Below are 18,007 nucleotides of genomic sequence, written 5' to 3'. Positions count from 1 at the left end.
CACACATTTAAAATAACCTGTGGATCAAAGACAATGCCAAATGGAAAATCATGAAGTGTCTTGAACTGAATGAAAATGAAGACACAACGTATCAAAATTTGTTGGAATGCAGCAAAAGCAATGCTTAGAGGGAAATTTATAGCACTAAAATACCTCTATTAGGGAAGGTCTCTCAATATCTTGTAATAACCTAAATGGAAAAGAATCTAAAAAAGATATATGTTTATATATATAAAATGAATCACTCTGATGTATGTCTGAAACTAGTGCATTGTAAATTAACTGTACTTCAATTTTTAAATGGTTAAAAAAAAAAAGGTCTCAAGTCAGTGATGCCAGCTCACACTTCAAACTAAGAAGAAGAAAAAAAGAAGAGCAAACTAAGTGGAAATAAGCAGAAGAAAGAAATAATGAGTAGAAATCAGTGAAATAAAAAGCAGAAAAAAAGAGAAAATCTGATGAAAACAAAATCTGATTACTGGAGAAAATAAAGCTGATAAATCTCTAGCCTAACTCATCAGGATAAAAAGAGAAAGACGTTAAATAACAATATTAGGAATGAGAGAGGCTATCACTATAGATCTCATATATATTGAAATAAGAGAATGTCATAAACAACTTTATGCTGACAAATTCAACAACTTAGATAAAACGGACACATTCCTTAGAAGACAAAGAACACCAAAACTCACTCAAGAATAGCCCTAAATCTATTTTTAATGTTGAATTTGTATCGTGAAAAGGAAATTCCAGGCTCAGGTTGGTTTTCCTGGGGAATTCTACCTAATATTTATGAAAGAAACAGTGAACATGACACAAATTTCTTCAGAAAATTCAAGAGGGAACAACGTCCAACTCAATTCTCTCAGGCCAGCATGACCTGTATACTAAAACAAGAAAGACATTCCAAAATTATAGACCAATTGAAAAGAATTTAATCAAGTAACAAATTTATGTTGAATAGAATTTGGAAAAAGGCCTGAAGTGAAAAGATGTCAGTTCTAGTGAAAAACAGTAAGGAGCAGACGCATAGACCTGGTATTGGAAATTGAATGTTTTGTTTGGAACAGGATAAATGGTGCTGGTAAGCTATCCAGTAATGTAATAGCTAATAATCAGTGAGTTCTTTGTGTTAGGTGCTACACTAATCAGAAGGACTGGAGCTCAGTAGAAGGAAAAACAGTACTAGAAGTCATGCCTGTGTAACTGATTCCATTTACCACCTCTGATTTTCATACTGTGGCTATTACTACATACTTTTTTTTTTTTTTTGCGGTACGCGGACCTCTCACCATTGTGGCCTCTCCCGTTGCAGAGCACAGGCTCCGGACGCGCAGGCTCAGCGGCCACGGCTCACGGGCCCAGCCGCTCCGCGGCATGTGGGATCTTCCCGGACCGGGGCACGAACCCGCGTCCCCTGCATTGGCAGGCGGACTCAACCACTGCGCCACCAGGGAAGCCCCAGAGTGACATACTTTTTAAGAGACTTTATTTTTCAGTGAATCTTATTTTTCCAAGGTAAGAAAATCATCATTATAAAAACTAAATGTACTCTAATTATACTCCTTAATTACTATTTAGAAATCATTCATAACAAAAATAATACAACATAAGAGACATTTTGTCTGGAAGTCTACTGTCAAATGTGGCTGCTACTCCAATCTGGCATTCCTTTAGGAAGTCCTGTGGAGGTCACACCTGGAGTAGTTCAAACTCATTATTGGCAAGGATCTCTCCTCTCTCACCCCCAACTCATCCTCACCCCATGTAGTTCAACACATCTGGAAACCAAAATGGCTCATAGTTTAACCACAGAAGGCAGCTAAAACAGAAGGCCTACACAGAGAAATCAGTGACAGCCTCACCATCTCTGCACCAGCTAAACCACCAGGTCATACAGGGTTCTGAATTTACATATCTGATAGCCAATGTTTGTTTTTTTTTAAAGAGACACTTCAAATAGGCTGTCTCACTTAAATGACCACCCCAAGTACACAGCTCATTTACCAAATGGAGAGTTATACTTTTGATAATACTGGAGAAGGCATTCCACTTGCTGTTAAAAGACAAGTAGTGGCAATTTTCATTGTGCAAATACCATAGTAAAAAGTTGATTCTGAAAACAAAAGGGAGATTCAAAGAGCTGCTATCACTTACTGGAACACTACAAAATGCTGGAGATGCAAAGCTCTGACTAGAGTTATTGCCACACAACATGAAGTACACCCAATGATCAAAAACCTCTATTTTGGTGGTAATTTTGAACCCTAAAGAGGCTGTTACCAAACCTTTCAGTTATAAAAATAAGCTGTAAATATGCAAATACATTAGAATTCGGTGAAATTACTACTCAACAGTGGAAAGATTTCAAGATTTTCATTTTATTAAAAATATAGCAACACAATAGCAGCAGCATCTGATAAATGTTTACTAGTATCATATGGAAGTAGTCCTACTCACAGAATATACACCATCTATGCAGCACCTTTTTGTTTACATTTTGAACCCTTCCCTTGATAATCCATAGCATTATGTAAAGAATAGCACTACTGTATTAACCTAATTAAGATGAAGGAGAGTCATATTTAACTATTAAATTTAACTACCTATACAACTACACAGTACACCCAAATGTAACCTTCTGTGGAAATCAGAGAATTCTGTAGCGTGTTTCCTAACAGTTTTTTGCCTACCACTAACCTTAAACTGGTGGAACTCAATCTCTTCAACTCTAATTCAGCATGAATTTCATGAGTTTGAACTTACATATACAGTTAAGAAATTATCTATCTAGCAAACAAAAGTTAATCAAGAATGGAGAGAACTATTATTCTACTCCAATCCTTGGAAAATAAATCTTAATGGTAAAATTTGTGAAGTTTTACAAAAGTTGGCAAGTCTCAAAATTAAAATGTTAGCTAGATACAAAGTAAATTTAAAATCAGGCAACAGGCTAAAAATCTGCTTTTAAGAACAGTATGTTAAGAAATGTATTATATATAAACAATTATAATAAATTAATTGCTAGAAACTATAAAAGTACCTTAAATGGAATAGAAAGAAATCTAGTTATTAGTTACTAAATCCAACCTACCTTCAGCTTTAGCTTTTATTTTTAAAATAATGTACCACTCTTTGGCAGAATCACCAATAAAATTGTATTTAAGAAAAACAAATTCACCCACAAACCCAAGTTTAAGTAGGGAAGTGAATTTTATTTTAAAAGATTATTTTATTACATTTATACTCGACTCCTGCTTCCAGAAATATCATTTAGCCCTTTGAGAGCACTAACTTCTGAGATTTGAAAATAAACAATTTAATTTTAAATGACTATTACATTAGTAAATAAACATGAGAACATCTAAGTATATAGGCAGTGAATTTTTTTAAAAAAATATTTAAAACACATAAGGAACATAATTACTTTGTGGAAACAGCTCTACTTCATAACTTACCCAGTTAAAACCAGATACTATCTTCCAATGAAAATATAAGAAATGTCCCACTGAAATGTTACTTAATGCATCCCTCAAAAAGAATTCATTTTAACTGCTAATTCAACTACTAAAGATTTAAACCAAATCATACTATTCCAAATAGGTTTTTAAAAAACTTTTAAAAGCCATTAGTATATATTATAATCCTTAAATTTGAATAATATCTTGAGACCAGATTTGGCTCAAGGTGTTTTTTTTTTTTTAATTTCAAAGGTAGCAACCTATATATAGGAATGAATGAGCATCCTGAAGATGACTAATACCACAAAAGAAATTATTTTCTTGACAAAAAAAAAAAATTGATTCTAAATGCCGGTTTTTACTTTTAATTGAGGCATGTCAAAATTTAAGTCTCTATGATACTTCTAAAGATCAACACAGCATATACTGAACCCCTTGGAAAAAATGATTCTAAACAGAAAAATCACAAGCTGACTAGTGTGTTCGTAACTATAAGTTAATTAGATTCAATGGAAAATAATGAGATAGCTGTGGAAGTTGAGGGTTTTATACTTGTTTCCTCACATGACACTGGCTAGCTTATGAAGGACCATCTTTTATTACCAGTTAAGTGCACAATGCTGAAAAGCAAGAACAAGAGGACCAAGAGAATTTGTCTAGAATGATGAATAGCAACTACAATTTAAGGAACAGAATGTACTCGCTATATAATCAAGATGAAAAAGATAATTTACAGAAGGTATTAAGTGTAAAATGGCTGTCTTCTTGGCCTTACCTCAAGTTTTCCTGACAATATCTACCTGGGATGAAAGAGACAGTTTTAAAGAAATAAAAAAATACCTTACAAGAAAAAAATAAAAGAAAACATATCAGCTCTTAGAAGTGAACAAAGAGAAAAAGATGTCTCTCTCTCTCTGTCTTACACACAACACACACACACACTCACACACTCCCTCCTTCCCTCCAGTACCTCTAGACCCTAGAAAGCTTTGCTTCCATAAGCCTGTTTAAGAAAATGATTTCACTTTCTCCGGACCTCTTGTATTCCTATTCATGCCCAATTTTTATAAATCAGTGTCTGTTAAGATTAGTATGACTGTTTTAAAGATGAATAAACCTCATCAAGAAAAATAACTGGCAGCAGGAACCAAATAACTATGTTAATTACCAACATAAAAAACATTTAATAGAGTCCAGAGTACAAGAAAATACTCAAACTTTAAATGATGGCTTTACACACCACACAAACATGCACTCTCCATATCAAAACAATTTCTATGCCAGCTAAAACAAGAACAGGACAAACCTAAGATGCTGTTTTGAAATGCATGAACAAATACTTTCCTCTAAAATACGTAGCTTTATTAGAGAAACAGTACTAAAAATAACAAAGATTCAAACAACATTTGCTCTATTCTACTTACATATCATAAATAAGAAGCTTTGATGCAAGACACACACACTCCTTCACAATCTTTCCATATACACCCAAGCATTCTTATATCAAAATAAGCTGTTTACCAGCCAACCGTATGTGGTTGAATGATTAAAATGACCATCTATACTTTACATAGTAAAGCATTTTCAAAAATTTTAATGTACACAGTGAAAAAAAGGAAAAAAAGAAACAGTAATTCTGAACACATGAGGAGTAATTAAGCAGCTTCATAATCAAACCAGGCTTCATTACTTGCAATAAGGGCAATTCTTTCCATTCTTCACCAAATACTTAAATTTCAATAGTATTAACATTAAAAGAAAACTCAAGTTGAAACCAAGTAACTGATGTGCTACTCAGCTTTTTAAATCTATAAGTAACTCTTCCCATGAGGTAAGGCAACTGAGTAATTTGATTGTATTAGACTGCATTAAACTAATTATACTTGATTTTTTAAATAACATGCTAATTAAAAGGTATAACTTTTGGAAATACAACAATGAAAAGAGTTCTGAAACTATGAGTTGTGTTCTGGGGGAAAATATTAGCAATGTTGTCATTTTACTACTTGCATACTTTCTGCAAAAAGTGTGCCTAACAATGTCGGATGACCTATATTTTAAGCTTAAGTAAACACATCCTTACACATAAGACAAACTCATATGTTCTCCTTTAAGTACAATTTCTGCACATCATTTATGAGACGATGATTGAGAGGTAATAATTAAGGCCATCCAATGTAGACAACTAAAGTGTTCTGCTTTAAGTAAAATAAGAACATGCTGCTTCATTTTCAATTATCACAGTATGAAACTGATGGTCCCAAAACTGCATTGCTGTTTTAAGCTCTCAAGTCATTCTTGAAAACACACTTCCCTCTCATATTAAGTGAACCAAGTAAGACGCTCTTCTGACATACCACTTTCACACTTCTCTATGGGAGGGAATGGAATATCCATCTAAATTCCATATGAATTGAGAATGACTAGTCCATATAAAATTCTAGAAAACAGTATACCACATTGTAGAAGGCACTAAAGCTTCAGCTTGTGCTCCCATAGCCCATTTTGAAAACCCAGTTTTCTTATTATAAATGGCACCTTTGCCACCTACAACTGACAACACACACTGTGATACTGTTCATAATAAGCTTGGAAATGTCAAAAGAGTTCAAAAAGAAATGGTTACTTTGTGGGAAGACCCAATGATTCTGAACACTGAATACTAATATATTATTAGTATTCAACACAGTTGTTCTTCCTTTTGAAAAAGAACAGTAGCATGCATTGTCAGCTGGTTTTTAATCCACTCATGTAAGCAACTTTAATCTGTAAAACTATTTTAAAGAAAAACTGCTGTCCTAAACAGTGAGCAAAAGAAAACACAATAGTGAGAATTTAACACAATCACTGTAAATCCTGTGAAGTCAATGTTAAAACTTCTTACATACTCCGCACTTACAAGGGTGTGTATATATTTGCACCAATTTCAAGCACATCATCAATCTGTAATATATTGAAATTAAAAAAAAAGTAAAACAATACAAAATCAGTTACTAGCATTTTTTAAAAGAGCCTCCAATGCTTATCTCCAGTCTTTAATGGATAGTACAAATTTAGATCTTTAATGTCCCATTTATTTTAATGGTTCTTCGCAAACACTTAACAAACCACATGACAAGTGTGTCAGCCACCATGGAAATGCACAGCTTTTAGAAGATGAGGAGTTTGGGTAACACCTGTTATTTTCACGATGTCCATGCTTTATTTTCTTACTCAGTAACAAGATGGCCACAAAGTCACCTAACAACTAAAAAAGCTGTTAGCTCATATCTTTATGCTCTACTGGATTTCTTCACTGTTTAACATCTTGTTGAGAGAATTCAAAGCTTTGGATTCTATTCCAGCGTGTGTTTAGAGGTGCATTTGTAGGTCCTATACTGCTTCTGTTTTGGTAGAGAGGTTTTCTTCATTTGGTTGACAATTCCCATTTTGCTGTACTTTGTTTTCCTCAGTCCTTTGTGCATCCTTGTCATCTACTTCTTTTCCCACACTTGAATCTGGTTCTTTATTGTGCTCCTTCTCCTACAATGAATATTTAGGTATACATTTAATATTTTTCTCAAGACTTGTCTGCTACTACATCTAGTTCTGGCTAAAACTATCTTTTGTGAATTAGTCAAACTGGGTGTTATCTCTCATTACATCTTCATATAAATAGTATATACAAACGTATCAATATGTCCTTTGTACTTCTAATAAAAGATAGGACAATCTATGGAGATTAAGTTAGAACAAAATAGGTAAATAGAAACTCTAGGAAAGAATTCAACAAACGTTGCTGACTGACTTGAAAGGTGGAACTGATCGGCTGAAAGTAAAACAGTTCCCATAGATGCCAGGACAGATTTGTAATCTGGATACCAAAGAAGCAAAAACAAGGGAATGTAGAAAAGGAAATCACTATTCCTCCTACCAAAGACTGTTCAAGAACAGTCCAAATTCAGCTCTCAACTTAACGTAGAATTAAATGAGAACATGTGGAACAGTGCCTGGAATGTATTAAGTGCTCAGGAGATATTATCAATGTTACTTACAATGATGATAAACCTCTATCAGTATGGGAATAAATAAGACTGTAAGATAAAAGCTTCAGAACTCATAACTGATTTCCAAACACAAATATACTTACCAGTATAATAAGGGAATTAACCTAATTCACAAGTACTTAAAATATTTTATCAAAAAAAATAAATGGAGGAAAACAAAACAAAAACCCTTACCTGGTGGAATTTGGTTTTCCATTAATTATTCTAATTCAACAAACCTAACTTTGGTATATATTACAAAACCAATGATAACATCACCTGTCAAATTTGCTAAAACAAATATAGTGAGGAAAATGGCAACAAGTAAAAATATTCCAGTACATAGTTAAAATTTTTATTGTATGCCATTCTGTGATTCTCTAAAATAAGGAGTGCAATTGTTTACACTAGTAAACATTACATTAATTAGTTATCTTCAAAAATTAGGTTAAAAAACTACCAATTTAACAAATAGCACCAAAAACATACAAGGCACTGGTAGTATAAAATTACCTCTATGCAATAAAGAACAATCTCAAACATTAATTATTCAAACCCTAAACACTGAACGACTTTCTTACTTTAAGTGAAGTATTGTTCTTCTCCACCTTTTCCTTCCCATCTCTGTCATTACAACTCTTTCTTGTAGAGGCTGAACGTTCTCTCTCTCTTCTTTCACTGATGTGGTCCCTTTCTTTTTCTCTCTTTTTATCCTTCTTATTTCTGCTATAAGAATATTAATAATATGTCATTAACTTCTAAAACAGTAAACACCCACTATAATGTTGACAAAATATTCTTACCTAACATTAATGCACTGTAAACAAGCGTATCAGTAACCTGGTGGACCAAATAACATAAATGAGTCCTGTAGCCCACCTAACTCCACCCCACACCCAGTTAATTTTTTCGACACACAAGTCATTACCGCAGAGGCCACCAAGTGTTCACATAAAACACAATTCTGTATTATCAATTTCTTAGTTTTGAAACATTCAAGGTTTATTTATCTACTGTAATCAGGATAAAACAAAACAAAATATATAATATTTTTTTACCCATCTTTTCAAAGTAAAAAATGAATAAACAGAAAAGAATAAAAATGATAAAGAATCAGATATGGCTCTCAGGTAAGGCTGAATGACTTCTACTAAAACATGGAACTTCAAATAACCAATTATGCCATGTGCCCTCCCCTCTCATTCACAATTACAAAAAAGGCCCATCCACCAATTCAAGAGCAAACATTAAGCAGAAGATGGAATGAACAAGTTCCATTTGTAAAAATTACATATCCTTAAAATTAGAGGGAAAAAAACGATGCATTTCCTATCAGAAGCATAACAGACACCTTCTATTCAAAATAATTAGCCTTAATATGGAATTCTAAACCTTTTTGTCTTAATTATGAATATTTTAAAAATAAACACAAAGACCAGGGGAACAAATAAAAACACTTAGGAAACAGACCCAACCAAGTACCTATGAAAATTCAATAAAACAAAGGGGTGGCATCTCAAATCACTGGGGCAAAGTTTGTCTTTTATAAATAAAAGACTTGGGGACAACTGGATTATTATTTGGAAACAGACAAAACTGGGTCCATATCTCATTCACATAAATAAATAAATAAATCCAAATGGATTAGAGACCTAAATTTTTTACATGAAACAATACAAGTACTAGAAGAAAACATGAATAAATTTCTTTCTAACTTGAGTGAAGGGGAAGATGTTTTTAGCCATAAATAAAATTCCAGGTACGATAAAATAAAAGATTCATTAGTATGCCTACATAAACTTTTGCAAAGCAAAAAAATAAAACAAAAACCACTACTAGCATATTCAAAAGAAAAATACATTTGCTACATTATTTATGTACATATATCTTTATATACAACTCTTAAAGCCAAGGAAACAACTACATCAAAAAGAATGAGATTCTTGGGACCTTCCTGGTGGTGCACTGGTTAAGAATCCACCTGCCAACGCAGGGGACACAGGTTTGAGCCCTGGTCTGAAAAGATCCCACATGCCACGGAGCAACTAAGCCCGTGCACCACAGCTACCGAGCCTGAGCTCTAGAACCCGTGCTCCACAACAGGAGAAGCTGCCGCAATGAAAAGCTCGCACACCACAACAAAGAGTACCCCCCGCTCGCCACAACTAGAGAAAGCCCACGTGCAGCAACAAAGACCCAAAGCAGCCAAAAATAAATAAATAAATTTATTTAAAAAAAAAAAAAAAGAATGAGATTCTTAGGCATAAATTTAACCAAAAAGGCAAAAAATTTGCTGAAAAGAAATAAAGACATAAATAAATGGAAAAACATCCCATGTTCTTGGATCAGGAGACTTAGAGTTAAGATAACAATAGTATCCAAAGTGATCTACAAATTCAATGCAATCCCTATCTAAATCCCATTGGCACTGCTGGCAGAAAAAGTAAAACCCGTCCTAAAAACCACAGGATCTCCAGGGACATCAAATAGCCAAAACAATCTTTAACAACAAAATTGGAAGACACACAATCCCTGGTTTTAAAACTTACTACAAAACTACAGGAATCAAAACAGTGTAGTACTGGCATAAGGAGAGACTTACAGACCAATGGAAAAGACAGAAATATATGGTCACATGTATGGTCAAATGATTTTTGATAAGGGTGCCAAGACCCATTCAATAGGGAAAGGACAAGCTTTTCAACAAATGTTGCTAGGAAAACTGGACATCCGCATGCAAAAGAATGAAGTTTTAGACTCTTACCTTACACCATATGTAAAAATTATCTCATAATGGATCAAAGACCTAAATATATAAACTAAAACTGTAAAACCCTTAGAAGAAAACACAGGGGAAAATCTTCATGACACTGGTTTTGGCAATGATTTCTTGGCTATGACAGCAAAAAGCAATGAAAGGAAAAAAACAGATAAATTCGAATTCATCAAAATTAAAAAACTTTTGTGCATCAAAGGATACTTACTCAAAGAAAGTGAAAACACAACCCACAGTATAGGAAAAAAATACATGGAAATCATATTATCTGGTAAGGGATTAACAACCAGAATATAAAGAACTAAAACTTAACAAAAAACCAAATTATCTAATTCAAAATGGGCAAAAGACTAGAATAGACATTTCTCTGAAGTAGATACACAAATGGTCAATAACCACATGAAAAGATGCCCAATATCACTAATCATTAGAGAAATGCAAATCAAAACCTTAACAAGATACCATTACACACAGACAATAACAAGTGTCAGTGAGCATGTGGAGAAACTGGAACACTTGTACATTGCCGATGGGAATACAGAATAATGCAACCACTTCAGAAAACAATTTTGCAGTTTCTCAAGAAGATAAAGAGAGGATTACTATATGACTCAGCAATTACAACTCCTAGGTATAGAAACAAAAACATGTCCACATCAAAACTTGTACACAAATGTTCATAGCAGCATTATTTATAACAGCAAAAAAATGGAAACAATACTAAATGTCCATCAACTAATGAATGGTTAAACAACAAAACCTGGTTTTATCCATAGTGGAATATTATTCACCCCTAAAAAGGAATGAAGTACTGATTAATGCTACAATATGCATGAACCTTGAAAATGTTACATTTAGTCAAAGAAGTCAGATACAAAAGACCGCACAGGGACTTCCCCAGTGGCGCAGTGGATAAGACTCCATGCTCCCAATGCAGGGGGCCCGGGTTTGATCCCTGGTCAGGGAACTAGATCCCACATGCATGCTGCAACTACGATTTCGCATGCTACAACTAAGGAGCTGGTGAGCTGCAACTAAGGAACCCTGGAGCCGCAATTAAGGAGCCCACCTCCCACAACTAAGACCTAGTGCAACCAAATAAATAAATAAATATTAGGGAAAAAAAAAAGGCCACACATGTTATATGACTCTATATGAAATGTCCATAACAAGCAAATCCACAGAGACAGTAAGTAGATTCGTAGCTGTAAGGAGCCATGGGGAGTAACTGCTAATGGGTACAGGCTTTCTTTCAAAGTGACAAAAAATGTTCTGGAACTAAGTAGCAGTGATGGTTGCACAGAACTGTGAACTCTTGGGCTTCCCTGGTCGCGCAGTGGTTGAGAGTCCGCCTGCCGATGCAGGGGACACGGGTTCCTGCCCTGGTTCGGGAGGATCCCACATGCCGCGGAGCGGCTAGGCCTGTGAGCCATGGCCACTGAGCCTGCGCATCCGGAGCCTGTGCTCCGCAACGGGAGAGGCCCGCGTACCGCAAAAACAAACAAACAAAAAAACCCTGTGAACTCTTAAGAAAAATGCAATGAAAATTACTAAAAATCACTGAAATGCACTGAGGGTGAATTTTATTTTACATAAACTACCCCTCAATTTAAAAAATAACTCAGAGGGCGCCTGCCAGCCACTGGTGGGGGACTCTGATGCCTAAGGAGACGGGGGGAACCCTAAAGTGAACCGGTAGGATGTAGGGGGACTGAGGGGGGAGGAGAAGAGGAGGGCAGACAGGATCGGCATCCCTGAGGCCGGGGAGATGAGGAGAGGCAGGGGGGAGGGACCCTCCAGAAAGAGCAGAAGAGGATGGAGGGTGATCGCCTGGCCCACTCGGGCCACGGAGCCTGCGGAGCTCCCAGGCTGGTGCCTCCCCTCCAAAGCCCCCTCCAAGCAGTTTGGGTCCTGGGGGCATAGGAGGGAGGCCGGGAGATCAGGAGAGGCAGCGAGGTGGAGCCCTCTGGAAGCAGCGGATGACTGCCACACCCACTCAGGCCCGTGGAGCCTACTGAGCTCCCAGGCCAATCCTGTCCTCCAAAACCCCCTCCAGGACGCATGGGTCCTCGGGGGCATAGGAGGGAGGCTGGGGACATCAGGAGAGGCAGGCGGGAGGGGCCCTCCCAGACTGAAGGAGCGGGAAAGGAGAGGAGGGTGTTTGCCCTGCCCACTCGAGCCCAGGAAGCCTGCTGGGCTCCCAGGTGAGGTTCCCTGCCCTCTGAGACCAGGGGTGGGGGGCACTCCTGGGCCCCTTCTGTTCCTTGGGCCTAAAAGCCAGCTCCCCACAGCCCCCAGGGCCTCTTGCAGCCCTGGGGGTCCTGAGCATTGGCCCCGCCCACCACCCAAACCTCGCCTTTGCTTAGGCCCCACCCTCCACAGCCAAGACCTCTCTCCCCCGCCTTTTTTTCTTTTTCTTTTCCCTCCTCCCCCTTTTTTACTATTGTGGTACTGATGTACCTTCCAGTTGTTGATTCATCTGTATTTTTATTTTTATATTCTTCCGAACATATCTGTTAGTTTCCTAGTCTAATTTTATTTTTTACTTTGTTATATTTATTCTTATTTTTTGGGCACCGCAGGCAGCGTGCAGGATCTTGGTCCACGAGCCCGGGGTCAGGCCAAAGCTCCTGTGGTGGGAGCTCCGAGTCCGAACCACTGCACTAACAGAATCTCAGACTCCAGGGAATATTCATCAGAGTGAGGTCTCATGGGGTTCCTCATCTCAGCACCAAGACCCAGCTCTACCCAATAGCCTACGAACTCGAGTGTTGGAAGCCTCAGGCCAAACAACCAGTATGACAGGAATACAATCACACTCATAAAAAAAAATGAGACGGCAAAAAAATATGTCACAGATGAAGGAGCAAGGTAAAAACCTACAAGACAAAATAAATGAAGAGGAAATAGGCAATATACCTGAAAAAGAATTCAGAGTAATGACAGTAAAGATGATCCAGAATCTTGGAAATAGAATGGAGGCACGGACTGAGAAAATACAAAAATTGTTTAACAAAGACCTAGAAGAACTAAAGAACAAACAGAGATGAACAACACAGTAACTGAAATGAAAAATACACTAGAAGGAATCAATAGCAGAATAACTGAGGCAGAAGAATGAATACAGCAGGAAGACAAAATGGTGGAAATAACTGCTGAGGAGGAAAATAAAGAAAAAAGAATGAAAAGGAGTGAAGACAATCTCAGAGACCTCTGGGACAACCCTAAACACATCAACATTTGAATTACAGGCATCCCAGAAGAAGAAGAAAAAAAGAAAGGGTCTGAGAAAATATTTTAAGAGATTATAATGGAAAACTTCCCTAACATGGGAATGGAAATAGTCACCCAAGTCCAGGAAGCACAGAGAGTCCCATACAGGATAAACCCTAGGAAAAACACACCAAGACACATATTACTCAAACTAACAAAAATTAAATTCAAAGAAAAAATATTAAAAGCAGCAAGGGAAAAACAAAAAATAACATACAAAGGAATCCCCATAAGGTTATCAGCTGATTTTGCAGTAGAAACTGTGCAGGCCAAAGGGAGTGGCAGGATATACTTAAAGTGATGAAAGAGAAAAACCTACAACCAAGATTACTCTACCCAGCAAGTATCTCATTCAGATTCGATGGAGAAATTAAAACCTTTACAGACAAGCAAAAGCTGAGAGAATTCAGCACCACCAAACCAGCTTTACAACAAATGCTAAAGAAACTTCTCTAAGTGGGAAACATAAGAGAAGAAAAAGACCCACAAAAACAAAACAATTAAGAAAACGGTAAAAGGAACATACATATCGATTATAACCTTGAATGTAAATGGATTAAATGACCTAACGAAAAGACACAGACTGGATGAATGGATGCAAAAACAAGACCCGTATATATGGTGTCTATAAGAGACGTACTTCAGACCTAGGGACACATACAGAATGAAAGTGAAGGGATGAAAACAGATATTCCATGCAAATGGAAATCAAAAGAAAGCTGGAGTAGCAATACTCGCATCAGATAAAATAGACTTTAAAATAAAGAGTATTACAGCGATAAGGAGGAACACTACATAATGATCAAAGGATCAATCCAAGAAGAAGATATAACAATTATAAATGTTTACGCACCCAACAGAGGAACACCTCAATACATGAGGCAAATGCTAACAACCATGAAAGGAGAAATCGACAGGAACACAATAACAGTAGGGGACTTTAACACCCCACTTACACTAATGGACAGATCATCCAAACAGAAAATAAATAAGGAAACACAAGCTTTAAATGACACAATAAACCACATAGATCTAATTGATATTTATAGAACATTCCACCCCAAAGTGGCAGAATACACTTTCTTCTCAATTGCACATGGAACAGTCTCCAGGATAGATCACATTTTGGGTCACAAATCAAGCCTCAGAACATTTAAGAAAACTGAAATCCTACCAAGCATCTCTTCTGACCACAACGCTATGAGATTGGAAATCAATTACAGGGAAAAAAACTAAAAAACACAAATACATGGAGGCTAAACAGTGCGCTACTAAATAACCAAGAGATCACTGAAGAAATCAAAAACTACATAGAAACAAATTACAACGAAATCACGATGACCCAAAACCTACGGGACGCAGCAAAAGCAATTTTAAGAGGGAAGTATATAGCAATACAATCTCACCTCAAGAAACAAGAAAAATCTCAAACAATCTAACCCTACACTTAAAACAACTAGAGAAAGTAGAAGAAAGAAAACCCAAAGTCAGTACAAGGAAAGAAATCATAAGAAAAGTGCAGAAATAAATGAAACAGAAACGAAGAAAACAATAGCAAAGATCAATAAAACTAAAAGCTGGTTTTTTGAGAAGATAAACAAAATTGATAAACCCTTAGCGATACTCATCAAGAAAAAAAGAGAGGACACAAATCAATGATATTAGAAATGAAAAAGGAGAAACACAATGATGCTGCAGAAATACAAAGGATTACAAAAGACTACTACAAACAACTGTATGCCAATGAAATGGACAACCACGAAGAAATGGACAAATTCTTGGAAACGAACAATTTTCCAAGACTGAACCAGGAAAAATTAGAAAATATAAACAGACCTATCACAAGTAATGAAATTGAAACTGTAACTAAAAATCTTCCAAGAAAATTCCAGGTCCAGATGGCTTCACAGGCGAGTTCTATCAAACACTTAGAGAAGAGTTAACACTGATCCTTCTCAAACTCTTCCAAAAAAGTGCAGAGGGAGAAACACTCCCAAATTCATTCTACAAAGCCATCATCACCCTGATACCAAAACCAGAAAAAGGTATCACAAAACAATAAAATTACAGACCAATATCACTGATGAACATACATGCAAAAAACCTGAACAAAATACTAGCAAACAGAAGCCAGCAACACATTAAAAGGATCATACACCATGATCCAGTGGGATTTATCCCAGGGATGCAAGGATCCTTCAATATACGTGAATCAATCAATATGATACACCACATTAACAAATTAAGGAATAAAAACTGTATGATCATCTCAGTAGATGCAGAAAAAGCTTTTGACAAAATTCAACACCAATTTATGATAAAAACTCTCCAGAAAATGGACATACAGGGAACCTACCTCAACATAGTAAAGGCCACCTATCACAAACCCACAGCAAGCATCATACTCAATGGTGAAAAACTGAAAGCACTTCCACTAAGACCAGGAACAAGACAAGGATGTACACTCTCGCTACTCCTATTCGACATAGTTTTGGAAGTCCTAGCCACGGCAATCAGAGAAGAAAAAGAAATAAAAGGAATACAAATTGGAAAAGAAGAATTAAAACTGTCATTGTTTGCTGATGACATGACACTATATACAGAAAATCCTAAAGATGCCCCCAGAAAACTACCAGAACTAATCAATGAATTTGGTAAGGTTGCAGGATACAAAATTAATGCACAGAAATCTCTGGCATTCCTATACACCAACAATGAAAAATCAGAAAGAGAAATTAAAGAAACACTCCCATTTACCATTGCAACAAAAAAAAAATACCTAGGAATAAACCTGCCTAAGGAGGCAAAAGACTTATACTCATAAAACTGTAAAACATTGGTGAAAGAAATCAAAGATGACAATCACATGGAGAAATACACCATGTTCTTGGATTGGAAGAATTAATACTGTGAAAATGACTATACTACCCAAAGCAATCTACAGATTCAATGCAATCCCCATCAAACTACCAATGGCATTTTTCACAGAACTAGAACAAAAAATTTCACAATTCGTATGGAAACACGAAAGACCCCAAACAGCCAAAGCAATGTTGAGAAAGAAAAATGGAGTTGTAGAAATCAGGCTCCATGACTTGCAACTATACCACAAAGCCACAGTAATCAAGACAGTATGGTACTGGCACAAAAACAGAAATACAGATCAATGGTACAGGATATAATGCCCATAGATAAACCCACGCACATATGGGCACGTAATTTATGACAGAGGAGGCAAGAACATATACAGTGGAGAAAAGACAGCCTCTTCAGTAAGTGGTGCTGGGAAAACTGGACAGCTACATGTAAAAGAATGAAATTAGAACACTCCCTAACACCATACACAAAAATAAACTCCAAATGGATCAAAGACTTAAATGTAAGACCAGACACTAAAACTCTTAGAGGAAAACATAGGAAAAACACTCTTTGACATAAACCACAGCAAGATCTTTTTTGACCCACCTCCTAGAGTAACGGAAATAAACAAATGGGATTAAATTAAACTTAAAAGCTTTTGCACAGCAGAGGAAACCATAAACAAGACAACCCTCAGAATGGGAGAAAATATTTGCAAACAAAACAACAGACAAAGGATTAATCTCCAAAATATACAAACAGCTCATGGAGTTCAATAGCATAAAAATAAACAACCCTATTAAAAAATGGGCGGAAGACCTAAATAGACACTTCACCAAGGAAGACATACAGATGGCCAAGAGGCACATGAAAAGCTGCTCAACATCACTAATTACTAAAGAAATGCAAATCAAAACTACAACGAGGTATCACCTCATGCTGTCAGAATGGCCGTTATCAAAAACTCTAAAAACAATAAATGCTGGAAAGGGTGTGGTGAAAAGGGAACCCTCCTGCACTGTTGGTGGGAATGTAAATTGATACAACCACTATGGAAAACAGTATGGAGGTTCCTTAAAAAAACTAAAAATAGAACTACCATATGACCCAGCAATCCCACTACTGGGCAGATACCCTGAGAAAACCATAATTCAAAAAGACACATGTACCACAGTGTTCACTGCAGCACTATTTACAATAGCCAGGACATGGAACCAACCTAAATGTCCATCGATAGGTGAATGGATAAAGAAGATGTGGCGCATATATACAATGGAATATTACTCAACCATAAAAAGAAATGAAATTGAGTTATTTGTAGTGAGGTGAATAGACCTAGAGTCTGTCATACAGAGTGAAGTTAAGTCAGAAAGAAAAAAAAAAATACCATATGCTAACACATATATATGGAATCTAAAAAAAAAAATGGTACTGATGGGCAGGAATAAAGAGGTAGACATAGAAAATGGACTTGAGGACATAGGGTGGGAAGGCACAGCTGGGGCAAAGTGAGAGTAGCATCAACATATATACACTACCAAATGTAAAATAGTTGGCTGCTGGGAAGCAGCAGCATAGCAAAGGGAGATTGGCTCGGTGCTTTGCAATAACCT

General features: G+C 36.4%; 1 protein-coding gene across 4 annotated transcripts in view; it reads right to left on the bottom strand.

Annotated features, from left to right (window-relative positions):
• Positions 1 to 2,455: 2,455 nt before the first annotated feature.
• Positions 2,456 to 18,007, bottom strand: part of SREK1 (splicing regulatory glutamic acid and lysine rich protein 1) — a 55,756-nt gene continuing 40,204 nt past the window's right edge. For all 4 annotated transcript variants that reach the window (XM_079916914.1, XM_079916915.1, XM_079916916.1 and 1 more), the window contains 2 exons: positions 8,068 to 8,212; positions 2,456 to 6,983 (listed from right to left, as the gene is read on the bottom strand). In XM_079916914.1, the coding sequence (XP_079773040.1) occupies positions 6,834 to 6,983; positions 8,068 to 8,212 (295 nt within the window). In that variant the 3' untranslated portion in view covers positions 2,456 to 6,833. The remainder of the gene's footprint in view (positions 6,984 to 8,067; positions 8,213 to 18,007) is intronic.

Source organism: Stenella coeruleoalba (assembly GCF_951394435.1).
Source record: "Stenella coeruleoalba genome assembly, chromosome: 3".
Lineage (NCBI taxonomy): Eukaryota > Metazoa > Chordata > Mammalia > Artiodactyla > Delphinidae > Stenella > Stenella coeruleoalba.
Note: the sequence above shows the minus strand (reverse complement) of the source record. Positions and strands in the feature narration are given on the sequence as shown.